Source organism: Zonotrichia leucophrys, chromosome 2 (assembly GCF_028769735.1).
Source record: "Zonotrichia leucophrys gambelii isolate GWCS_2022_RI chromosome 2, RI_Zleu_2.0, whole genome shotgun sequence".
Lineage (NCBI taxonomy): Eukaryota > Metazoa > Chordata > Aves > Passeriformes > Passerellidae > Zonotrichia > Zonotrichia leucophrys.
The window spans coordinates 106,443,190-106,470,255 of NC_088171.1; the positions used below are offsets into that span (position 1 = coordinate 106,443,190).

The following is a 27,066-nucleotide window of genomic DNA, read 5'->3' on the forward strand; positions in this document are numbered from 1 at the left end:
TTGAACAATGCTTTTTTGAGCAATGTCACAAGCTTACACACTGAGCAGTCTCTGTGCTCCCCATGCATGGGAAGACAGTGACAGAACTGACCACAGCTGACTATACTCCAAACATTTCCTCCAAAAAGAGTTGGGGAAGCCTCTGCAAGGCAGGTCCATTCCCCTCTGGTCCCTTAGAACAACCATGCACAGCAACATGCATAGAGAGAAAGCTGGACTCTGCCCTCCTCCTCTCCATGCTATAAGACCTGTGCACAGGTCAAGAAAAGACCACTGCCACCTCCTGACATTGTCTGGAGCCTATGGGACTTCCCTCAGTACCACAGATTTCAGGAACAGAACATAATCCATTGAGTCTGCCTTCCCTAGAGTTCTGCGGCTGTTTTCTGACTTTTGTCGAAAGTCAAAATCTAATCCTTAAACAGGTGTATGGAGTTGGACTGAGAAATGAATGCACTTGGGGTTTGGCAAAGAGTTGGTATGAGTTGGGGAGGAAGAGGAAGACAGAGACCTGTTTCAGAGAGCAGCATCTGAAGTTTCTGAAGGAAGCCACCTGAAGTGTGACATAGAGGTCAAGGCTCAAGATCTGTGAGATAGCCTGGAGACATTTCACCCACGAAGGTATTTAAAAATCAACAGGGAACATTCTGAAAAGAATAGCGAACCAGCAAATCAGAAGAATGTGGCTATATCTTTCTTGGTTTTGGAAGTCCAGCCTTATCTAGCTTAGGAGCCTTCTACATTAGTATGTTACAGAGTGCACAGTTCTCCCATGTAATTTTGGCATTTACATCAGTGCATTAGCAACGGAAATGACTTCCAAAACAGTTCTCATTCTTTTGATTTCTCTTTGTCACAATAATGATTCATCTCCCAGCCTCAGCTCTCCATATGCTAGTAGCTCCAGGAGACTAAATAAAAACATGGGAGACTAGCAATCTATTATGCAGAGGAACAAATAAACCTGCATTCTCTGCAATTCAAAATTCTGTTACATTTGAAAAAATTTCCTTTTGAACTGTTGTTTTGTACTGTCAAGCACATAGAGATGGTTTGTCAAGGCTAGGAATGATAAAGTATATTCCAAATACATACTCCAAACCCACGGTTTTGCCTTAGCTTTACATTAAAGAAAATGCCAGTACTAAACATACACTTCAAATGGATATCATAATAGATAAAAGGAAACAAATTATTTCAGAGCACCTCTTAGGGCTCAAAGTTAAAGTCTGCTGAGACTAGATTTATTATATTAAGCAAAGCTGAAAAATTGTTCTGTGATACCACCCCTGAGTCACAACACAAAGTTTGTGTGACCATGTCAAGCCCAAAAGCTGTGTAGCTGGCTTTTTCAGTGGATACACAATTGCAGCCATTTACACCACCCTCACAATATTAAAATTTTCCATTACCTGGCAGTTCAAAATCTCCAACAAGTCTCAGCTGTTCTTACAAGACAGCTTCCTTAAATTGCAACAGTGCCCCAGGGAGCCTGTGTCACTGAGCTTAGTGGCCATGGAGCACACAATGAAGTTGTTATGGAGACTGACGTCTCCCCAGCAATTATATGCTGTAATTAGTGTTGGCTGCTACAATGTAACTATGAAGCTGTCTCCATGGAAACTACCCTAAAACCGGTATTTTTAAGGTTTCAGCAACTAGTCTTTTTTACAGACCCTAACAATGCAGTGAAGTTCACACTGATTGCCTTCTCTGCTTGAAGCTCAGCTGAGAAACACATTTTCTTTTCCAAGGTATTTGCATAGTCCCCATGGTGACTCACAGCAATCAGCTATATGTAGCAAGAATAAATGTACATATTTCATACAGTGAGGACCAATCAGAAAGCAATAAGTATTTTTACCATTTTAATTGTCTTTATTACATCCTCATGCATGACAGTGCACAAGGTGTGAAGGTGGAAGAAGTTCAGTTCTACTTTTATGAACCCCTTCTTGGAATCCTTGAAAACTTCAGGGTCACAGAACCTTCCTCTCTCAGATTAGGGATGCACTTCTAACCACACTGTTGCCACAAAGAGCTCCTACCAGTAGAGTCCAGATGGGTCTAGGACAATTCTCCCTCTCTCACGGGGTTTTGGCTTGCAGCTGCAGTTTTCCCAGGTTGGTGAGCAGAGATCTTGCACAAAGTGCAGGATCTTTGCTGCATGAAAACGCACTCTGTTTATGGAACTTCAACGGGAGTTTATGACATTTTTGCCTAAAGCTTTATGAGGTCCAAGCCAAGAAAGAAATGGGATTTTCAGCCAAGAATCTCACTGTCACTTTTTCCTGAGCCAGCAGCATGCAAAGAAGACACTACTTCAGCCTACAATATTACCAAGTGGGCAAGTGCCAGAAAACCAAACACATTCTTGTTCTAGTTATGATATTCATATAAAATTTTTAAACAGGTTTTTAAATTCCAGAATCCTGTTCCATTAAGGCAGAAAAGAGCAAGGGAGAGGCATTTACTACAGAAGGTACCCATGTCAGGACTCTTTTATAAATTTCCTGCAAGTAAATAGCCCCCAGCAGAATATTTTCTAGCACTAGCATGCTAAGCAGCAGTGAGAAAGGAATTAAGATGTATACAAATTGAAGCAAATGTTCTGGCAGCGGCTTTAAGATTGCAACAATGTGGAAAAGCATGAATTCATTTTATTTCTCTTGGTTGGTTTGCCCCTAGAATTACAGCAGATTTGCCCCTAGAATTACAGCAATTCTCATGTGAAATGCTATATGTGAAGAGAGGTGCAGTGAGCATAATAAGGCTAGGAGCCCCAGAAGGCTGCAGTTGTGGCTCTCCATTTTATGAGAAGCAGAAAAAAGAGAATTTGTGCTTTAATAAAAACATCAGTACTTTTCCAACCATTAAGATGAATATCATCAATTATTTTTGCACTGACATGAAGAGGGATCTAGTCTATCCATTCTCTTCAAGACACCATGGGGAGCAAAGAAGCAAAAATACAGACACAAAATATAAACTCCAAGACTACAGGAGTCATTCTGAATAGCAGGAGGGATTCTGAACAGCCATTATACATTTGGGGGGAAGACTAAAGCTGCTGTGGTATAAGTACAGTTGGTACACAGAACCCACAGATAAGAGATGCTTTCAGACACTCCTGCAAAGCTGCTTTCGCAATGTCTGGCAGCCAGCATTAAACACAGGATGACCTGGGGCATACACATCTAAAGTTAACAAACAAGGAACCAAAGCAGCTGTCAGAGGATGCTTTTATGTACTAGGGAGCCTCCAACACTGTTCAGATAAATTATAGATTACATAATAGTGCCTGGGATGTTTATATAGAAAATAGTTGCATACTCCTGTTCCGATTATTCTATATTTCCTTCCAACCCATGCATAGGAAAATCAGTAAACCTCAATGCAATTTAATTTCAGTTATTGAATTTCCTTTCTTCAGGTGAGGGAGGAAGAAAAAGAGAATTCAAAATCCACTGACCTTCCCATTTGTTCTTCCTGTTTATAACAAGCTGCTTCAATAGGCTCTTACTGGAAACAAGCTGAATTCCCTACTACAAGTTTTTTAGGATAACACTAAACATGACATGGGAATACAAATTCATAAGTAACCAGTATCTTGATGAATTTTTCCATTCTGTTAATGATTTAAATTATTTCTGCTGGTTAACTTTTAGTGACCCAAACAGGCTTCATCACTAGATATAGATTGGCAACCTTAATCAAAACAAACTCACTGACAGTGCTGTTAGAGCTCATTATCATCCTCACCAGATGCTTCTGTCTGTATATATGAGCATCTCCAGTTTTTTCTTTCCAGTACATGACCCAGGATACTAGCACAGCTTTCAAATTAAAACAAGAAATCTCAGTACAGCTTCAAATCCTTGCTCTTCCGAGGATTAAATCTGTGCAAGGCTATGACAAAGCATTTTGTATTTCTTGGACTTCTTAAAAACTTTTTTTTTTTAATACAGATCACTTCACTGATTTTTTTTTGCATTTCTCAGGAATTTACAGAGATATAACTAACACATACACTGTTTGCTTTCACAGAAAAAGTGTAGAGAGCATTTGTCACTATAATTATCACACAGGACTTTATACACAGATGAAACTTGTGCTTCATCTGTGACTGTGCAAAGCAATGCCCTAACATGAGAGCTATCAGAAATCATCACAGGAAAGAATTTTAAAACCTCGTGCATTGATTAAGTTGCCACAGCCAAAGTAAAGATCATAACAACAAGTTACGACCCAGCTCTAGTTTTTAAGTGAATGAAAAATTAGAGGGTAGGGAGGCCAAATATGTGGGCTTCACAAAGAATGTGTCCTTGGATGTGCAAAGCAGAGTCGATCAGATCCCATGGTTAATTTATTGGAAATGAAGTTGTGACAACGATCTCAGCCCCAGCTCATCAGTCACATAGGTACAAAGCACCCAAATGGAAAACAGATTTTCCGATTCCCTGCACCTCCCTGGAGGCCTGTGCTGCTGTCTGAGGACTGCAGCATTCTCCTTTCTTGGCTCATTTGCAAGATAAACATATTCTGGCCTCAAACGCTGCTCCTTTCCAACTGCTGGTGAAAACTCCAATCAGTCTGAGAGATTAGGAGGATGATCTAGGGCACTACTCAATCCAAGAAAAATGCTCATGTGGGAACACAAAGCTGTTGTTGTGACCAGAGGTTTTTTTGGTTTTTTTTTCCACTGGATCCCATTCTGCAAGTCCAGGTACAAATACTTTCTATCTTTATTCTTTATCCATATTAACTTCCTTCCTTTTCTGTTTTTTTTCAAGGGAGCCAGACACTTAGACTTAAACAGATTTTTACAGTGCTAGTTAAATGCTGCTTTTCTGCACTTGATTTAAGATGTGACTCACACAGCCCTCATACCTGGGCAATACTGAGTTAGATCAGGACATAGTTTAACCATTTTCAAACACCTGCAGGAAGTAGTATTAATGATCAGACAGATGGAACTCAAATCTTAACTGCACAGTACATAAATTTATAGCTCCTTGTAGATAGAAGGTTCCTTGGGTTTTTGGGAGCCAGTAGATCAGCCCCTACCCTAAAGGCAAGCTCCAGTTCAGCTGCTGCTTTCTGCCTGTCTGTGTCTGTCTCTGCTTTGGTCCCTGTTCTAAAACTGATGTATGGTGCTTCCAAACTTTTCAAGCATTCACTGACTTTTAACCCCAAATCAACTGCATTTCAGCTCTTGGAGCAGCAGTTCCTCCATGCTCCTCATGAGTCCTTAGATGGGTATGGTAGAACCCTAAAATAAGTCACATAGCAAGTTTTAAAACACTAGTGGAAGACTTAGGGAAACTGCTAGTGCTGATAAAATTATTAGTGCTACAGACAGATCTCATGTCTTCATTATTATTGCCCTCCTCAAACTCAAGATAAAACATATAATTTGAGCACTGGGTTAGAAGCTACAACAGGAAAAGGACTAATTGCTCTGTTACAAAAACCTTCCAAGCAAGATAATTAAACAGTGTACATTAAAAAGCATGAACTTTAAAGGATAAAGAACAGATTAAATTCTTCGAGTGACACAGAGACAAGCTTTAAGTTGCTATGAAGGCACATAATTTCATTGACAACAGTGGCTAGAACAAACTTCATATCACTTATGTCTAGAGATGGCCAAACCCCCACAAATCTAGAAAACCTTGAACTCTGGGAAAACTTTGATCCAATCCAGACTTTATGGCTCTGATCCACTTCATCTGGGATGGACCCAAATCCACTTAAAATACATTTCACAACACATTTTTGCTTGCATTTTTTTCCAGTAGGTCATAAATACCACATGTAAAACCATTTACCCTCATTCACAACACCTACTAGCAGAGCCAGCTATTCCAATCTCCAACCCAGAATGTTAAACAAAAAACCAAACTAAAACAAAACAAAAAGCCACAACAACAACAAAAGACTTAAGAGCAAGTTTTAGATCTTAGACTTTGCTATGAAGCAGTAAGAAGAAAGCTAAGGTACTAAAATCTGCACACTCAGAATGTTTGGAAGAAATTCAAACTAGTGAGAAACTCTCTGTGACTTGTACAGTGGGGAAGAGCTTACAAAACTCAAACCAAGTCATATCAGTCCACTCTTGTTATCCCCACAAAAAAAAAAAAAAAAGACTCATTTGATTACAGTTTCTAAAGAAGCATATTATGCAAATCTAGGGTTTGGGGTGGGGAGGGTGATAATGTAACAGCTTCATTCACTGTAGTAGGAAAGGTGAGATCACAAACCACATGGGAAGGTTGTGGTTTTCAGATGACCTAGATGAAAGTGACGAAAGTAAGTAAAATCTAAGCAGGGAAAAGGAGTCTGAGAAGTTCTTTTGACTGCATTCACCACCAATAATTTAAAAACTGAGTTGTTAATAGCTTAAATCAAGTACAGCCAGACCCCAGATCACAGGATAATTCCAGAAGGAATGGACCTTAGGAGCTCAGACTGGGTTACTTAGGGCTTTATCCAGCTGGGTCTCGTAAACCTTCAGAGTCGGAAACAGCACAGCCTTCCCGGGCAACCTGTGCCCTTGCCTGACTTGTCTTTGGGGTGAAAAAAATTTCCCTCACACCTAATTTGAACCTCTCTGTTTACTTAACACAACCTTACACAGCACTGTGAATAGCCTGGATCTGTCTTCTGGATGACTTCTCCATAGCTACTGGGTGGCTGCTGTTTCTTAGGTGCTCCCAAAGATGTCCCTCTTCCAGGCTGAACAGGCCTGATCCAGCAGCCACTCCCCAAAATGCAAGTGATCCAGTCCCCTGACTTTCCTGGCAACCTTCTGCCAAACTCATTCCAGTTTATCAATATCTTCCCTGTACTGAGGTGCCTGAAACAAGGCTCCCTATTCCAGATGTTGACTAACAAGTGCTGAGGAGAAGGTCATGATCACTACCATGAATTTGCTGTCTATCCTATTATAAGTCTATCCTGTTATAGCCCAGGATATTTTGGGGTTTTTTAGCTGCCAGGGCACACTGCTGCATCATGTCCTACTTGCTGTCTATCAAAATCCCAGGTCCTTTTCCACAGAGTTGCTTCCCAACTGTGCAGCCTTCAGGCTCTATTATTGCCACCAACTCTTCCTTCCCATGTGCAGGGCTTCACATCTGTCCTTGATGAATTTTCTAGGATTTCTGTTGGCCCATTCCTCCAGCCTGTCCAGATCCCTCTGTAAGGCAACCCTATCCTCCAGTGTTATTGACAGGTCCTCCCAGTTTGGTGTCCCTTGGAAATGCAAGTGCACACTCTTACTTCTCATTCTTCAATGAAGATGTTAAATAGGAAAGGACCCAGGGCAGATCCCTGTGCCATTCCACTTGTCACAAGACTCCAGTCAGAGTAGGAATCATTAACCTCTACCTTCTGAACCTGATCCTCCAATCATTTTTTATCCATCTAATTATCTGTCCATCCAGACTGTAGTATTCTAATTTTTATATAATAATATTGTGGGATATAGCATCAAAAGGCCTGGTAATGTCAAGGCAAATGACATCCTCAGCTCTCTCCTGCAACAAAAACAGTGAGAGTTCTGGTATTGAACTTCAGGGAATTAGCTGTAACTGTTGGCTCAGGAAAGACACACTGCAAACTGTGTGCAAAATGGCTGGTGCACACTCTCATAGAAGAAGTATTCTCCAAAGCACTTTGGAAAGTATAGGTTTGTATTACTTGGATGCCACTGTCCAAATCCTTAGCTGCAATAATCATCCCAGTTCCATTAGGCTCAGTCTACACACAGTATTTCATCTCAGATAATGATCCTGGGATATTACACACCTGATATTTGTTGCCACAGCTCTACACGCAGGTTGCACAAACAGGACCAAGGAAGCATCAAGGAGGAATAGCAAGAGAAACTAGAGAGATGCAGAAATTCCTCAGTTCTCCTGGGACACGCACAGATCCTCTGTGTTCCTGTGAGGTTCTTTCTCTTACCTTTGCAAGGAAACTCCAGGCTGCATATTGCCCTGAGGTTGTGCTGCTTTTTAGCTTCACTGTGTGCAACATCAGAAGGAATCCCAAAAGTCCACTGCAAAGGATGGGGAAAGCTTGTTAATAAAATCTCTTAACTTCCACTAAACAACCTCTTACAGACATCTTGGTTTTCCTAATGAAGAACTGCAGTGTTAATCCCATTTGGAGAAGGAAAGCTGGTGGACAAGAGGCTTACATTATATCCAGTACACCTAGTGTTTTGTTCAGTCAGGGACTAGAATCTGAATAAAGTAAGTCTGACACTCTTATGGCTGGTGTCTAATGCACTTGCATAATCAGAAAAGTAGAGATTATTGAAAACATGAGGTGAAATATTAACTTCAGGCATTGAAATGGCTCTGAATAACAGCAATGCTAATTTCAGCAGGAACCACACATATTTGGCAACTAACTCACTCCAACCTCCACAGAGCCTTGAACTGAAAAAATAACCACTGGAAAGTTTCTGTCTGAAGCTTTTAAGCTGTTTAAACTTCATGAAGCCAAAATTCCAATTAGGAAGTCAAATACATCTCTACTGTATAACAAATAGATGGCTCAGTAGTGCTGGGAACAGGATACTCCAAAGTTTTCTGCTGACAATTAAGAGAATTTTGAATCTCAAGTCTTATAGGACAGCAGTTTGGAGCTCTCCTGTAGCCAAGACTACCCTTAAGGAAATTTTGTTCCACATCTCAACAGACTTTATGGAGCTCATGAGGTTGGATACATACAACCCACTCATTGTGAACCAGGGGAACATTGTAAACCAGCAAGCAGGGAACAGAAAGGGACTTCAAAATATGTAAGGCAAAAATTACTCTGAGGCATAAGAGACAACAAAGTGCTGTGAGAAAGGAGATAGGATCAACACAGCAGACAGGTGGTGAAGCAAAAAGTGCCTTGGTATTTACAGAAGGTTCTGGATAGAGGTGCCATGCAGTTGGTCCCCTCTCTACAGCAGCAGGAAGGGTGGAAAATGGTGGCTCCTCAGGTCAGAAGATCTGTGCTGGGCTCCAGTATATTAGCCAAATGCTGCTCCTGTGCAACACATGTGGCCAAGTTCCAGCTCAGCTGCATGTCCATACAGGCACCAAAGAGCAGGGAAAGATAACTCGTCAAGAGCAGAAGGCATTGAGAATTTTTGCATTGAGCCATAACACAAGACCTTTGGGCTGTGTGTCAAGTCTGAAGCCAAGGAAGCAGATGCTGCTTTGATGACAAAAGATAAGCCTAAACTCAGCAACTTGTTGCAGATGATGGAGTGCTGAGAAGTAAAGCATTCCACTCTGAGAAATGAATGAGTTCAATGAACCAGCATTGCCCATACTTTTAAGAGTCCAGTAGCTTATTTCAGATCTTCTGCCCTGCTGTGAGGGGCTTTCAGTCATGAAGATTTGAAGATATTCAGTGCAACTCAAGAGATCAAAAAGTGAAACATCAAATTATATTACCTAAAATATTGATGCGACAATTAACAGCATTTTATTCCATTAAATAAATTGAGCACTTTCCACCTTACTGCTGATGCTTCAGACATTTTTCAAAGGCAGTATGAATTGCCCTTACCTTACATTGCATAGGTTTTCCTCCAAATCCCACATAGTTAAAAAGACACTCAATTATGAAATGTAGGAGAGCAACTGAGATGTTTGTCTCTCCATCTAACCATTCCTTTCCCCTTCCTGCAGTGCACAGTGCAGTACTACACATGTACTGAAGGTGGGCCAATGGAAACAGAAGTGGGAAGCTACCACAGAGGTAAATAAAGTGAATAAAATAATATCTGGGCTAGAATGATATCCATTAGAACCTGCATTTAGGCCTCACCTTCAAGAAAAATAGATTTCACCTACTTACAGAATACCTAATTGTGAGTTACTTGTAGTGTGGATAGACCACACTTGGAAAAACATAACAAAAACCTATATACATTAGAAATTATTTAACAGTCATTCCCAATATACCCTTTCAATAGAAAATCCAGATACAAGTCAGAAAAGGCCTTTCAAAAAAAATTTTTGCCATTAGTTCGAATGAAAATATCTTTTTCTCCGTCTTAAAAAATACTTTAATTTGGTAAAAGACTAGGGGGGGGAAAGACAGGAATTAAAAAATAATTAAGATTTATGGGAAGCATATTTATGTTGTCCTGCGAGAATTATGCCAATATGCAGTGAACTTTTGCTACTGAAAATAATGGAATGCTTGTTAAAGCTTTTCCTTTTTATCCAAAACAGCATTCTGCCAAATCACAAGATGTACAGGCAAATAAATCCATGTACATCCCATATACTGGTGAAGACTAATACTCAGTAATTGCTGCAAACAGCAAGTTTGGGTTAATCTGACTCCAGAAGCATTTGAGAGATGCTATGTATCAAAGCTCTGCTACATTGGGTAAACATTATTTTACTGGTGACTGTGAACTCTCCCAGTCAGAATGCAGTTACTCAAGGATACACATACTTTCAGCACATTTGAATCTCAGGCCATTAAATGCATATCCACAGACATGCAAAGATTTATTCTTTGCAATTCTACTGGCTTATGGCAGCAGAAACCAGTATAAGTAAGGCTTTGCATGCTACAAAATTTTTAACTGAGAATATAGGCTGGAAGTCAATTGAACCTCTTATTTTGAAAACATTTACATGACCTATTATAGAGAGGTTACCTGGCACAGCAGCTGCTATGAAACCTGTAGAAGTACAGGAATGGAAAATCCAAGGCACTGAAGAGATCACCTGAGGGACAAAGCAATACACTCAGTAGGTGGGAAAAAAATTACCCACTGTTACAAGCAATGCAACAGCAATTACATGAACATTACTAGTTTAACATTCCTTTGAGCCTTTACAGCTGGCTGGCTTTTCATTTATGATGCTTTCCACATTTCTGGCATGTTTAATGATTTCTCTCTGACCTTGCTTCTAGCCAGTTCTTGCCTTTGGTTGAAAAAGGGAAAAGGGATACCTAAGAGTATTTATTCTTTTCCAGTGTTCAGAAGGTCCTGTTAAAGCAAAAGTTGCCAGTGGACAGACATGTATCATACCCACTTCTTTTACTGTGCAGCATGCAATAGCTCCTACTGAAACACAGACATATGGTGGCTGTTTCCCCCTCTGCCATTTGAACTCTGTAACACAGAGCATGTTGAGAGGTTCAAAGAGTTCCCCTAGGTCTAAGTAGAGCTCTTGAGTACTTGCATTTCCAGGAACCTGGACTTGGGTGCTCTTGGTGGCAATTCCCAGAGTTCTCTGGCCTTCAGGCTCTGCAGATTTGCATGAAGCTCCATCTTTCACTTTTTGAAATGTAAGACTGTTTCACTTAACATGTATGTCTATCCTGATGGGGGTTTCCTATATACACAATCTGCACCACCAGGGAAAAGGGAGAATTTATGTTTCTTTAAATGCTTCCTTCTTTGTTTTCCTGGCTGAACAAATGTAAGCAACAGATGATCACCTTTACCCTCCTAATTATGAACACACCAGAAGGTAGGAATATTAACCACTATAAAATTTCTCCGTTTTTACCACCTGACGTGCTGCTACTTCAAATCCTGCTATGGGCCCAAGCAATAGGGACTTGTTAGGAAAGCAGCAAAAAAAAAAAACTCTGCATAGCACTGGGGACAATTCAGAGAAGGAAACTCAGTTATGGACTGCTGGGACACTGCTCTGAAGAGGATATGATGGCTTAGGGAATCCTTGTTCTTTACCATGCATCACCTCAAAAACTGTTCTTTGTTGTCAGCCCCCATACTGCTTGTTTGCATGGGACAGCTAAGAATGGTATTGGGAAATATCATGCAACTTACACCAAGTTATATACCTTTCTCTCCTCTTCCTACATGATAACATATTATTGGCCATATTCAGGGCTAAAATCCTAAGGGTTTGGTCTCTAAAAACATGCATAGAAAGCAAAAGCAACATGGAAACTTCAGAAAGAAAGAACTCAGTTCACTTTACCTGCTGGATGGGATGCAGAGGCCAACAGCACCACACTAAAAAAAAAAATAAAATAATTGGATACTACAGAATTTATGACATGGGCTGAAGACTATAAATTGACAGCTTTGTGTTTGTTTTTCCATGGTGAAACTTATTCCAGTTAAGTAGAATAACTGAGACACAAATACCAATTAAAAGAAAACACAAGTTAATTGGAAAGGAATGTCTGGGTCACCTAATAAAATTTCTGACCTGAAGCAGGACTATCACAAATATTTGGTGATGCCCTCTGGTACAGTCTAAAAAAGGCATGTCTCAAAAACCTACCAGCACAGAGATTCCACACCTCTCTGGGTAACTTTCCCAGGGCCACTCTACCCTCCCAGCAAAGAAGTTTTTCCTGCTGTCCCATTTTTAAACCATCAAAGTTGCAATGTATGGTTGTTGCTCCATACTACGCTTAATATTGCATGTAGACAAGTTTAAAAACACATGAAAATAAAACCAAGCACCAGCCCAAATTATTCACACTTTCCAGATACAAGTGAACAAGAAAACCTGTTGTGACCAGTTCTTTATCTGAAGTATTATCACTTAGGTTTTCTGAGGTCTTACAAAGACCTCACCCTTTTGCATTTGCAGTATAGGTTGTACAGAGCCTTTTTATTTTTTTCATTTTTCACTCCAAATCGCTTCTAAGGTTAGAGAGCTACAAAAACATTCTGGGGTGCTGTGAGATGGGATAAGCATGCATGTCTGTAGAGCTACAGCTTCTTCCAGTTACCAACAACATACATCCATGACAGTGGGAGAAGAAGAAAATAGTATCTCAAGAGTTTGCTTCTTGGTGAGCAGCAAGCACTGCACTTACAGAGGTAAAAAGACATTCATTAATGTTATGAATGCTCAAGCATTCCAGGCCAACTCTCTTTTCCAGTGTTAACACAGCTACCATTTCCAAACCTGTTACCTCACAGCTGGTCCCAGCTCTGTACAGGACTGAGCTTCCATGCTTGGTGACCTGCCCTTGGCAAGCTTTGGAGGACCCCAGCATCAGTCACAGAATCACCTGCAGCAAAAGGAACTGCAGACAGCATGGAAATCCCATGGCCAAGGAAGCCCTGGGGGGAAGCTTGTCACTGAAATCAGCTGAGGAACACAATAGGCTGAAGGAGAAAAGGGTTTATGAGGGACAGACAGGCAGGTATTATAGGCTTCACACTTTATAAGTCTTTGAAAGGCATCAGATGGTACAGTATGTCTGCATTCTCAATATTTATACATGTTTTAAAAGATGTTATTGCCACAAAGGCATCAAACAAGGCAAAGCAGATCACTTACAATAAGTAATTTGCCCTACCCCTCCTCCCCACACATGGATGCTCTCCCTGTAAAGGGATGCCAAGAGTAATTCACAATAAACAGGCCCAGTTCCTCAGTTTCCTGGTAAAGAGAGAAAAGGAAGCAAAGGTCTACTGCTTTGACTGAATAACAGAGAAAATAGGAGACTGACAGGAAAAGTGACACTGTATCAACAGTGATGAGAAGTAGGGCTAAACCATTTTTCTCCACTTACTTTTTGAATTATTACATTTTAAACAAAAACCCACTGAGACTGGGAAATAGTCAGAGAGAAACTTCCTTCTGCAACCAAGAGGAATTGATAACCCTAACGGACATCCCAGGTTTTGGTCCAAACAAAACAACAGGAGAAAACAAAACCTTCATTGTGAAGTGCAGGGCAGGTTAAGGCAAATGGATTAGATGGCATTACAGCTGCTCTGCAGCCCTGCTCTGAATGAAGCATCTGTAAAAAAGACATGATGATGCTGTAAAACCAGATTAGGGATTCAGAGGTTTCTAGCAGGACAGCCTGGATGGATATGAGGCTGCAGCAAAAACAAATTCCATGGGCTGGATTTTTCTGTTCCTCTCTTTTTCCCTCTGTACTAAATACTGAGGGCTGGGTCACTCGTGGTTTCCTTTCTGAAAAAAAGGTTTTGTCAGCAAGAAAAACAATTTATGCCTGCAAAGCTGCTCTCCCCTATTGCAGAAAATCTACTGCAGCATTTTTAATTCACAAAAGTGGCAGATTAGCAGCTCTTCCAGAAGCCAGATGTAGTTTTGCTGCATAGAGTAGAGCCTTTACTTCATAACTTTGCCATTTATTCACCATTTGAAATTCTCCTGTATCTGTTCTCTCCACACCAATGGCTGCCAGGCTACCTAGGCATGCCTTTATGAACAAATTTCAGACAGAGATGGTATTGGGATGCACTGAAACCTTCTTGCAGGTTCTTCACAAGAAGTAAAGTACCACTACCTGCCTCAGCATAGGAGAAAGCCCAAGAGGAGCTACAACTTGCTTCTGAGACATTTATGTCTCCCTCAACATGACAGGCAGGCATTACTGCTCCTCCTCTCATGCTACCCCTCACCAGCTAAGGGGGACAAATCTGGCTTCCCCTTCGATAAAAAGTGGGGGAAGAGAAAGGAATAAAAGAAAATGTAAGATTATGAGAAAAAAAAAAACACTATGAAGTAGAACACTAATGCAGAAGTCAGAGTACAGAGAAATACAACACTGCAGTTGAAAAAAAGGGGGAGGATCAAGAGGATTGGAGGATTAGAGGCGGATCTTGAAAGTACATTGACCCTCTTCTCTTCCTCCCTGCCCCAGATGCTCAAACACAAGGGAAAGAGATGAGCTGGATGGGGCTGGGCACTGAGAAGCAACATTACCCCTCCCTTCTCTGCATAGCACAGCTCTGCTTCCCCTCCTACACTTGTTCCTGGCCTGGCTCCCTCTTCAAAAGCCATTGAATAATCATGTTGGAAGTGATGAAGTGAGAAGACTGCCAGACTTTCAACATCAGCAAATATTTCTTCAGATCTGTTTGATTCTGGAAAGTTCCCATTCATATACATTTACTTAGTGTGTTCTTTTCTTCCAAACTGTTCCAGATTTCAGAACAAGAAATAGTGCATGGTGTGTAAGGACAGCATATGTTAGGAGACTGCTCATTTCAGTTACACTTCAGGAAGCATCCAAAAGAGCCTTCTCTTTTATATATATATAAATATATATATATATTTATTTCTTTTTGCTCTAACATATTGGTATATTCTAACATCCAGTAATTTGTGGCAGATCTTTTAATCTGCCACAAAGTAATGCAGGCAGTCTCTACACTCAGTAAGGTACAATTGTGCTTTCATACTGAACTGAGAAATACTTTGAACATAATAACATGAACGTTTTGAACATAATGAACACTTCCTATGTATTAGGAAAAATTTCTTCACTAAAAGGCTTGGAATAGGCTGCCCAGGGCAGTGTCTGAGTCACCATCCTTAGAGGTATTTTAGAGACGTGGGGCTTAGGGACAAGGTTCAGTGGTGGTCTTGGTAGTGCTTGGTTAATGCACTTAATAACCTTAAGGGTCTTCTCCAACCTAAAAGATTGGATGATTCTAAACACTATCTGGCTGTGCCCACACAGCTACATGTCTGATCTAGGTTAGAAATAAAGAGTTTTAAAAACCTATTGATAATAATTTTAGGAGGAGAAAGTTGCACTGATACCACACTAGCAAGTTCTTTAATAAATCATAGAATCATACAATCATTCTTGTATAGACAAGAGCTCCAGTACACATTAAACTGTCCTGTCCTGGAGGTGGAACTGTGATCCTGTCATGACCAGAACAGTCCTTGAGAAGACCTGAGAAGAAGAAGCAGCATATGCCTTAACACCTTCTAAATCACAAAATTTACTGCTGGGCACTCTCTGACAGAGATAATCCATGTCTACAGTAACTCTGACCCAGAGCTGCCTGTGAGGAGTTAGTGCTCATTCAGAGACCATTCCTTTAGTCAGTGATATTTAAAAGTATTTTGGATTGTTTTCTACAAAAATCAAGTTTGTGCAGTAAAGCTGGGTGTACACAGCTCCACACAGCTCTCAAACATGCTGAACAGCTTAATCCAGACTTGGGAAGTGGCAGTGGTCTCTGAGATAACCACATGTGCACGGGTCTCGCACAGAGGCAAACTCTGCCAGTGCCTCCTGCAGCAGGATTCCAGCCCCATTAGACACTGGAGGAGACATGTCATAGAGGTTGCAGACCAGGAGAGAATTTCTGCCAAACTTTACACCCTTTCAAACATCATTAGCTATTTTGACAAAATAAAACTCTAAAAGAATTCAGATGTCACTTATCCCGTTGTCCATGGTACTGCTTGTTTTCCCTAAGCAGGATGAGATCCAAATGCTGTGGATTGTGGACTTCTCTAACACACAGAAATGTATACCCATACAGACACACAGACATACAGATATACACAGACCCAAACAAAAAAAATAAGCATCCAGTTTGCCACCTCCCTGAAGCCACCTGCTTTCCAGCAAGTTGCTTTGCACCATCATCTTGTGAGCTACGCTGACCTTTAAGCCTCTTCTTGGGGAAAAACTTTGGAAGCTTTGATAACAAATTTTTGCTCTTAAACAGATGCTGAAAATAGCCATCTTCCAATTTGCATAAATCCATTGTTGGATTGTTTGTTAGTTTCTTTTCTGTAAAAAGAACAGTTTTAGAGACATACACTGCTGCACCTCACAGTTCCTTAATGAGAAGTTTCTCCCTTTCAAAAGCTTCCAAATAAATTATCATACTTTTCATGTAATGTGGGACTCCTGCTCTCTGCTGGACACAAGTTCACAGACTTCAAAGGGCCAAGATCATGAACTAACAGAGAAACAGCCCAGCCTTGACTTTTCAATCAAAGCTGAAAAATTAAGACTTTTGATCAAAATTGAATTTAAAGGTTCAGGCCTAGATGCAATTTTCAGCTAAAATGACAACTGAGAGATAGTCAGGCAGTTGCCAAATGAAAATCAATTGATTTTACTGCTTGGTTCATGATTTCCCTTCAACACAGAGAGATAGCTACATCTCATTCCAGATTTCATAGGTTATTTCTGCATGTGGCAGCATATTTGCAAATTCCATGACTAATTCTTCCAAAGTTTCAATAAACACACCTACCCTCTTTGTGCAAAATTGATTTGCTTTGCATTTCATAGTAGATGGAAAACAACACCTGACTTAAACAAGAGCCTACTTCAAGCAAACTGATATCCAGATATTGTCCATTAATGAGGGCCTGGTGAATCATAAAGGCAAAAGCAGAGGCCTGCATTACTTATTTTCAGAAACAGGAGATTTGATTGAACTAAGACAGAAAGAGACACAGTGTTATCATATTGACTATGCTCACAAGACAAATGGGAATAGAAGGAAAGCAACTGTCATACATTGGTGTCCCTGATGTACTTTTATCAAGGATCTTTCATGTGGCCAGACAAGAGCATATATCCATCTAATCAAACAGACTGGCACAACTTCACTTTTGTTATGCTTATTCCCAACTTCAGCTCCCTCTTTCACTCCTTCTGACCATAGAAGGAATTTCTTTGAATTTATTATTCATACTTTGTATTCCCAAATGACCTTAGGTGTGAACCCAAGAAAAGAGGACAACATATATTAGATGTGATTTTGGATGGAAGAAAATTGAATCAAGTCTCTAGATGCCTTACTTGAAATAAAGCCTCACAAAAACCTACCAGAAGCCATGTACACTGAATGTCCTGGTTTGTGGCACTTTGGAGAAAGCACTGGATTTAAAAAAGCAGGGGAATCTGGTCAGTGACTCAGACTCTTTCACCAGCTACAAAATAACAAGCCACTCTTCTATCTCCAAATCAGAAAAACAACTGAAAGTCAGAATTACTCAATCCCACTAATGGCACTCTGAACAATCAGTTACTGCTCGTGTTCTTTGCACACAGTACTTTTGTAATCACTACCTCCTCTTCTGGCCATTTTGTACAAGTTTTATTTTCTGAAGTGGGGTATTGCCAGGGAGTTACTCTGTAAATATTATTTCTGGAAGTGATAGATCGCTTGTGCACGTGGTGATTTAAAAATTCATAATTAACACTTCGTTACCTCCTCAGGTGTATATTGGCATGTCCATCTACAACTGGAGCCAAAAAAATTCAGCTGCTAAGCCATTCAGCTTAGCACTGTTCTTTCAGTGAATGTCCTGCTAAATAAATGCATTTAAGTAGTGGTAGCTCTGAGTTTCTTCAACAAGCCAAGGTTGAAAATGAAAACATATACCACATAAAACCAGCTCTGGTGTATCAAAGACTTATTCATTTTACCTGAATACATAGTTGATGTACTGTTGGTCCAGATCACTGGGAGAGGAGGCAAAGAAAAAAAGGTGGTTTTTTAGCAATGCACTTCATTTGGTATAACAGATCAGTATATTAAGCAGTAATATACAGTAATGCTGTAATATTACATTATATTAATTTATATAATAAGGTTAATATTAGGTAATACTAACATTATATTATAATTATATACATTATTAAGATAACATAGAAATAATTATATCAACACCAATCAATTAATTATCAATTAACCAACATATTAATTTACACAAGATCCACACATTATTTCTCTTGTTACTATCAATAGGAGTTTCATTTAAAATGAAGATAAAGTAAGACTGATTAAAATTTAGATCCTTTAACCAGAGATGGAAAATGGTTTTGAAATAAAAAAGCTTATCCATGCATGCATATTATACATCATATGCAGTGTCAACATACTCATCTCCATCCATAAAGAAAACTGCAGATTACAGACACTGTGAACATGCAATGCCACCTGATTCCAAGACTACTATTGTGTGGCTGCCGCTCTAACATGCACATGGGATTAGTGCAAGGTTCCAAGGTGTTTAAGATACTCAGTCATTCCCATCCTGTGGTATGCCACCAGCTGCCAAACACTTTTGAGACTGTCACAAAGGCAGATACTGACAGATTCAAATCATGTAGCTTTCCACATGAACACAGACTAATATTTCCTCTTAACACCTGTGCCAGTAATTAGGGGTTCTTTTTCCAGGGCTGAGTCATCACCCTTGGATAATGCAGTGTTTAAAACTAATTCAGTGTTCCAGTTAGCAGTATAACTATCAATAACCACATGCTGTTGCTACCAACAATAAATAAGGCTCATCTTGCAAGAGAAGTCATTAATGATTAACCAGGAGTGGCCCAGCTCCTGCTGATCATGCAGAGCTCCCTACATCACAGTCATCTCTCTTTATGAAAGAAGAGGAAAACACATTACCTTAAAGATCCAGGTTTCCACAACTTGTGAAATACTTTGTAAGCCCCTGTAATTGAAATGACATGTGTAATTGCCACATCGTGCAATCATTCTGACAAACAACAGCTTGTTTGGCCATGGTACTGGCAGACATGGAACCCCTCTGAATTACAGTTTAGCAACACAGCACAAAGGATTCCTACACCATGAGTAAAATGAACCTATTGCTTCAAATTAATGGTTTTCAAAGTGTTATCAGCTCTGAGCACAGTCATGCTTCGTGGTTCTGCTAGTCCTTCTGAGGACATCTTCTAGCTCACAGCAACAACAAAGGAAAGATTGTGTGTTTGTGCATGGCTTTGTGTGTAAATACATACAGAAAAGTGTCACAGAATGGGTTCTTCAGCCCACACCATTTTGGAGGTAAGTTCTAAGATATATATGATCATGTACATAGAGCTGTCAGGTCTGAGCCATCTTTACTATTTAAAGTTCTCTCAGCTCTACTGTCTCCAGGTTCTTCACATTCTTGACCCACCCATCTACCTCTTGTTAGCTTCCATTTCTGTCCTGGGTAAAGATTTGAGCACTCATGGAAGAAATGACACAGCTTCAGGCTCTGTTTTTTTATATCCTTTCTTCCAGGCTTTGATTCACAGAGAAAACCAGAATATGAAAAGTCAATCCAGTAGAAGACTATGAAATAGATATCCTCAATTCTGCCTCCAGTACACAAGTTGAAGGGTAGAACACTCATCCTTTCTGTAATGCTCTCTCTTGATTTACTATGCAGTAAGTTAGTTCATCTCTTTGCCCTCTCTCGTAGCACCTTCATTCCAGCAGATAGGAAATCTAATTACACAAATAACTCCCAAGAGTGACATCAACAAGTCTCAAAACCAAGAGAAATGGAAGGCAGCTATATTTTGAGCATAAACATTCTGTTGGCACTTCCTACACATTTCAAACACATAAATGAAGCGTTCTGAAGATTCTCTAAGCAATTTTCCACCTCCATGACCAAGCATTGCTTTACAAATGAGACTCCTTGGCTTTGAGAAAGCAAGAACATCATTCATCACAGCAAAAAAGTATTTGAAGTGGAAAATCCATAGCTTTTACTTTTATATAAATGAGCAAATGATATTTCTCAAAAAACCACCAAAACTATTCCTTATTTGTATGTTAACAACATGTCAGATGGGGATCTCTAGACCTTCCTAGACAGGAATACATATAAACATATTACCTCTGCCCTGAAAATTTTACAGTATGAATAGAAGAAATAAAGAAGGAATCATCCCTCATCTGCAGACAAGACTTAACATATGAATGAGTCACTCACTCAGTATATAGGACAGATAAGAATCAAATACAAGTCCCTTATTATCCACCAAAATACTCCAAAACACAAAAATCTCCTATTAAATATTACTGCTCTTGTTTTCTTCAGATTTTCTAGTCTGACTGTTTCTAGCTTTTCAGGGAACAGCTACGATTTATCCAAATAAACATTGGTCTGAAAAAAAAGACAAAAGAAAACCTGATAGGTTATGCAACTTATTGTTAAATTTTTTTAAAAATGCATATGATTGCCTAAAAAACTCCAATATTTCAACATCCTTCCTCTGGGACCACAGTCCATGAGATTTTAGTATATTTTTGACAGTTTTAAAATAAAATCTGTGTGTGCAACAAAGCTCCAAGTACAAATTATTGCTTGTTTTTTTTCATGTTTCTTCTCCCCTCAAAAAGAAGTCTCTCTCAGCAGGCAACCATCAAAAAACAACCAGAAAAGCTTAGTGCTGATTAAAATTGTATGTGCATTTTCTCATCCACTGTTAACAGACTGCAATATGCAGTGTGTTCTGTTGTTGTTTTCAACAGAAAAAAAAGCTATAAAAAGAATGCACTTTCTTATATTTACTGATCTCCACTCTTTCCAAGTGTTTCTTACATATAGAGTCTGAAATATCATAAGTACATAATAAAGCTGGTTTCTCCAACACATTTTCTCCTCTTAATTCTTTTTCTAGAAGAAAATTACTTACCAAGACAGATCAAGTGAATTAGAGCCCATAAATATCCGTTTGGATCAAACTGCAATAAAGAACATCTACATAAATAAAAGCATGAACATGTAAACATTCATATGCATTTTCCCTGCAGTTAGCATTGTAAAGCAAGGACAGCAAGTGGGAGCTGTGCTACAAAGAAAGGGAAGATGACTAAAGAAGACTAGATAGACTGAAATTCTTCCTGTCACACACAGAAACCTGGCATATGCCAATTATGCAGACTCTCAGCTCGTCTCAGCAGGGATAATTCTATTTCAGATGTGTACACCAGTTTCCAGACTCATCTGACTTCAGATATTAACTGAGGTATCTAAGTAAGGAAGCAGCTTTCCTAAGTCTCCAAAAGAGAATTTCCAATGATTAGATCTTTCCTGAATGGAGCTCTCTGGAGGCACGTCCTTTCCTTCTCAGGCAGCCACAGAAAGAGTATACAGTGAATAAAAAAAAGTAATTCAGAAAATTCCTGAAAGCAAACTAGCTCAAACCTAAGTGATTTGCTGTAAGCACTACTGAGAAATAAAACTATGGTTTCCCCAGCCACCACCTGAGCAGTATGTCCACACTGCTCAGAGGTTTTACCATGATGCAAACACAGCAAACCCAGCAAGACTATAACACAGCAACAGGAAACATTCACAATTCCCTTGCAGGAATCCTACTCTAGCTTACCAGTAAAAGCTGCATCCCTCATATGCTAACAAGAAGTCATGCATCAAGGCCTAGCTCAAGCTGCTTTACAAAGCAGAGCTCACCTGTGTGTCACACAAAGGAAGGCACACTGCTGCTGCCAGGAGGAACAGCACACTGTGGAGAAGGGAAAGAAAACAAAGCAAAACAAAACCAAAAGTTTTCAACCTGGATTTCTACTCCCAGCAAAGTAGAGGCAATTCCACTCAATTTTACACTGACACTTCACTTCTTTAATTTTCTTATTCCCTGTTTAAGAAATAATTTCTGTCACCAAAATTTTTACATAATGCATTCTTCATAACTTGTACACAAAGTTTTATGGGAAGAGAAGCAGCAAAAAACACCTCAGAAGTGATAATAAGCAAGTTTTTTTGGTAGAGAATATTTTTCTTCACTAGCCATCTGGCTTCCCTAGGATTTTTCAAAAAGCCAAAATCAGCCAATATCTGGCTGAATGGCTACCAAAAAGTTCTTTCATTGAGATTAATTACCTGTTACAGCAACTCCAGCAGATGTGACTCCATTACAAGTGACATTGTTACTCCAGAGCACAGAGCAAGGTAGAATTGACTGGTATATACTGGAAATGTCTAAAGGATAGCACAAGTACTCTCCTAGTCCACCAACTTAATCTAAATAAATTCTTAACCTGTGGCTGAGTCAGTATTTCTTTAAGCTACAGGGAATACACTGTGGAATTTCTGTGGACTGTCACTATTAATATTAACATACACTTGGTTTTGCAGCTTATTTTCCTACTCTCTAAGGGCATGTGAAAAGACAGAATAAAGATTATTTTTAAAATGGTATCCTTGACAATACTCCAGTGGTGAAGACAAGGCCACATTGTCAGATAATGGAAAAAACAGGAAGAAATTAGGAAGATAATGCCTCTAAGTACACTAAATAATAACCCAACATTATCCATTCTAAAGTACAGCTAAAAGATTACAGGATGTGGAAGAAAGCAAATATCCATTCTTCAAGAGGATGTGGGGGCATAGAATCAAAATTTTAATACATGACTGGTTGATTTCTGTTTGGCTCTTTCCATCTCCTTTTCGAAGCCTAAATAACCAGGGCCACCAAGGGTTGGCAATTGTGCAGTTTAATATCACAGAATTACAGAATCATCAAGGTTGGAAGAGACCTTCAAGATCATCTGTCCAGCTGTCAACCCAGTGCCACCATAATCACCCTAAGCCATATCCCCAAGTGCCACATCTTGAACTCTTCCAGAGATGGTGGCTCTACCATCTCCCTGGGCAATTTATTCCAATGCCAAACCACTCTTGTAGTGATTTTTTTTTCTAATATCTAATCTGCACCTCCCCTGGTGAAATTAAAGGCCACTTCCTCTTGTCCCTTCATTTGAGATATGGCAGAAGAGACTGACCTCCACCAACATGAATGATTCTAGCTGAAATGGATCTCATTTACTTTCATTTCTAAGGCAAGGAATTTTTAGCTATCTTCTAACACACTAATTATCTTTCTCTTACTGTTTACGATTACCCACTGGAAGTTCAAACCTTCCAAGCCTTTCCAAAAGCATTGTTACGGGTTGTTTTATCATTCATTTCATTTTTGTAAGGAGAAAAAACATATCAAACTATTCAAGCAATTGCTAAAAAAAAATTAAAATATTTAATTACTCCTGTGTTGCAACTTAGGCTCACTGCCCACAGGAATGTGCCTTACATTCTTCATTGTTTTGGTGTGTCATTATCTGAAGCAAATACAGGAGCTGGAGCCAAAACAAGTCTGAATCTGAATCTGAGTAGTTTTAAAAGCTTACCTACAGACTTTCAGATGAGAGGTCTGCTGTAAAAAAGAAAGTATGATTAAAACATTAAAATTTAATGATAAAAATGGTAAAATAGTGTTTTCTCCTTCCAAAAACTGGAAAGTGATGACAGCTGATCTTACTGCACCATACGCATTAAAACTGCAATGAGCAGCATTCAAAATTTGAGCACTGCTTAGCAAATTTAATTTGATAAAGAAGAATCAGGATTACAGATCAGCCTACTTCACCTTGATTTATATTTTCAGATTACTTACGAGCAAATAAACTTAAAACCAGACATGAACTTTATACCTGCTCCTCAAACTTCACTTGAATTGTACCAAAACTGTGTAACATACGTATTCAAATATTGAGTTTTCCTAATTAGGTACTACCTCATACAAAGCAATCTTGATTTAAACTCATGACATTTTCCCAATATTTTGGTATGAAATTATTCCTGAGGAGCTTTCTGTTAGGCCTGTGTTTGCATTATCCTTGTCTGTGCTTTTGTTTTTAAAGAGGGGAGTCATAAGCTTGTGACATAGAAGGAAAATATGAAACACTTTGACAGGGACACTAATCAGAGGACAATGACACAGGGACATGCCATGGTACACGCTGCTATGTCCCTTGGGCATAACCTCAGTGATCTCTTCTGTTTGTTAGATGAAGTAAACACCCATTTATCTGTCTTCTATACAGAAAACAGTTATAATGAATGGAAGATGCCTTTCACAGCAAGCCAGAGGCCACTGTAGAAACAACTTTGTGATGAATGATTTCCCAGTGTTAGTTCACACAACAACTCTGTAGTCAGTTAGAAAAACATTTCAAAAAAGCCTAAAAAGAAGGCTCCTGAATGCAGTTTGTAAGAAAAAAAAACAACCCAGTTCTTACAAAAGGGTACAAAGAGTTATTCTCCTGACTTTCATAGGGGCAAAATCTCAAGCATTCAAAACAAATTCAAAAATGCGCTGTTCCTCCTGCATTTTATGTGGAGATGTGACCTATCTGTAATTATACAATACACAAGATCTATTATACTGATTAGATCTAAGGGCATAGTCCTCATTCCTCTCAGCTCAAACAATGAGATTTTTATGTGGGGCATAAGAGAGAGGGAATATTAATTTTCAAAAGCAAAAGATAAGCAGGGCCAAGCCAGTCTTAAAAATGCAGATCAGACTTGTGATATGTATTTGCAGTATTTCATCAAATAAGGGGAAAGGAAACATCAGTATATATACTTGTCACCAGCAAAAAGCTCTCTCAGGGTCTCAGTAATGAATTGCTATCACAGTGAGTCCACAAAAGTACATGGCACTAATGTCTGTATTAAGAGAAATTAGGTATCTTGTTCTAGGGCAGTTCTATCACAGGAGCTACCTTGACTAATGGATCAATTACCTCTTTCTGCACAAACTTCTGGAACCCACAGGTTATGACTTCTGCCGCGTTGTGCACAGTGAGGAACACCGGGATTGGCTGCCATGGGGAGAGAACAAAAATGCTCAAATCAACCCAGAGCAGTCACACACATAGGAAGGGGCACTCCTCCTAGAAACAGCTGCCCCACATGTCTGTGGTTTGGGGTTTTGTTTTTGAAGCTGTAAACCCACGCACATCACCTAGAAGAGACTTAACCCGTTCCAATCACTAGCACATGGGCACAGGCATCTTTAAATGCAGACCCCCCTGCAGACCTGCTTGCTGTGTCTCCCACTGCTGAGTGCTCAGTCAGTTTGTTTGTACCCAGCTACCCCAGGGAGAGTTGCTCCAGGTTTCAGTCTCTAGTCCTCCCTCTCTGATCCAGGAGCTTCAGCCTCCACAGCAAACAATTCTCATTTGTTGTCCCATCTCTGTCTGCTGGTACTAAGAATACAGTGCAACTCCTAGCAACAGATTTGTGGGCAAGACAATTTTAGGTGATTGCTTTCAGTTACTGCTAGGAAGAGCTGCCCAAAATTAGGATAGAAATGCAATAGTTCGTACACAATGATGTTGAAATTATACCCACTGAGGTATCTGGACACCATCCCAACATGAAATCATTAAGAAACAAACCCCAATGATAACAATAATGAATCAAACACCCATTGCCCCAGGCAAACCCAACCAGAATTAGTGGTTCATAATACTTCCTCCTAATCAGTTCCATGGACTCTCAGACAGCTGAAGCAGAAGCAATTCTCTACTCTGATTAAGATAATCTAAAGACTAAGCCATTTTAGGAAGCAGTATTTCCCCACTCATATATGGTATTTAAATCACAGTAGCAGAGAACGGATTAATTTCTCAGTAATGTCCAAACTTTTAAGTACCAGGTGATATAAGCAGCAAATATCTCTCAAATATGACTTTGCATATTTTTTGTACTTTTCTTTTCTTTACATGTTAGAGAAAAGAAGCCAGACAAGCCTTGCTGATTAAACATTTTAAGTCATAATGACAACTGGGGTGGGTCCATAGTCTCAACAGTTGCACCAAAATAAGAATGGAAATCACACAAACAAAACTGGCATTAAGTTGTTGGACCCAGCTTCACTGGCGCTGAAAACCACTTCTCAACCCTGTTGCTGGATAACTGAGAACATAAACCCAGAAGTATTAAACATAAAAGTACTCTGAGCTTGACACAGTAATAGGAAATACAATAAATACCCATAAACAAGGAAAGTTGACAGCAGAATTTACATTCTCTCCTTTGTGAAAGCCAATTTCTTGGGTTTTTCTTTCCTCCCTTCTGCTTTTGGCTCTTCCAAATGTGTTTTGGAGCCAACAATGGCTCCAGTTTGCCTAGCCCACTTAACCTTCTCCATATGTCTATTGCCTTTGATGCAAGTATTTCTTAAATTTGTGAGTGGGCTTAATGCTTATGAAAAGAAAGGTTTACTGGTTGGGCAGGCAGGGTGAATACACTCTGAACAAATCTGCTCTCATGGCTCTTCATGCTTTTTTTTAATCATCACAGTCCAGTGCTAAGCAGTCCTCCTCCAGTTCTAGCCTTGAATCCTTGGTCTGGGGAGATTGCCAGCACCTCTAGGAAGAGGCACAAACAGAGATTAAAGTTGTAGCTTTGCCAGTATACAGGAGTGTTTGAAAGTAGGTCCCCTTGGATTTGATAATAAAAGTACACATAATTTCTGCTTTAGAAATAAACCCACTTAATTAAAATATGCTGTTGAGATGAGCCAATTCAGTTATGAGTTTGGGAGAGTCCACTTTCATTTTCAGTGTGTCATAAAATTGTCGTAGACAAAGTTATTGTAAGTAAAGCTTCTACATAGGATTGAATTTAGCCCCACTGCAATAATAATTATGGCCTAAGACTGCTTTTCATT

At 39.5% G+C, this 27,066-nt stretch overlaps 1 protein-coding gene across 2 annotated transcripts in view; it reads right to left on the reverse strand.

The window, feature by feature from the left end:
- Positions 1 to 27,066, reverse strand: part of TMEM241 (transmembrane protein 241) — a 54,831-nt gene that overhangs the window by 16,530 nt on the left and 11,235 nt on the right. The window contains exons 5-13 of one of the 2 annotated variants that reach the window (XM_064703487.1): positions 25,133 to 25,210; positions 23,732 to 23,757; positions 21,996 to 22,047; positions 21,217 to 21,265; positions 19,187 to 19,232; positions 18,202 to 18,237; positions 11,988 to 12,022; positions 10,688 to 10,757; positions 7,972 to 8,065 (exon numbers count right to left, since the gene is read on the reverse strand). In XM_064703487.1, coding sequence (XP_064559557.1) covers positions 7,972 to 8,065; positions 10,688 to 10,757; positions 11,988 to 12,022; positions 18,202 to 18,237; positions 19,187 to 19,232; positions 21,217 to 21,265; positions 21,996 to 22,047; positions 23,732 to 23,757; positions 25,133 to 25,210 — 486 coding nt within the window. The remainder of the gene's footprint in view (positions 1 to 7,971; positions 8,066 to 10,687; positions 10,758 to 11,987; positions 12,023 to 18,201; positions 18,238 to 19,186; positions 19,233 to 21,216; positions 21,266 to 21,995; positions 22,048 to 23,731; positions 23,758 to 25,132; positions 25,211 to 27,066) is intronic. The other variant, XM_064703488.1, reaches the window with a different exon arrangement.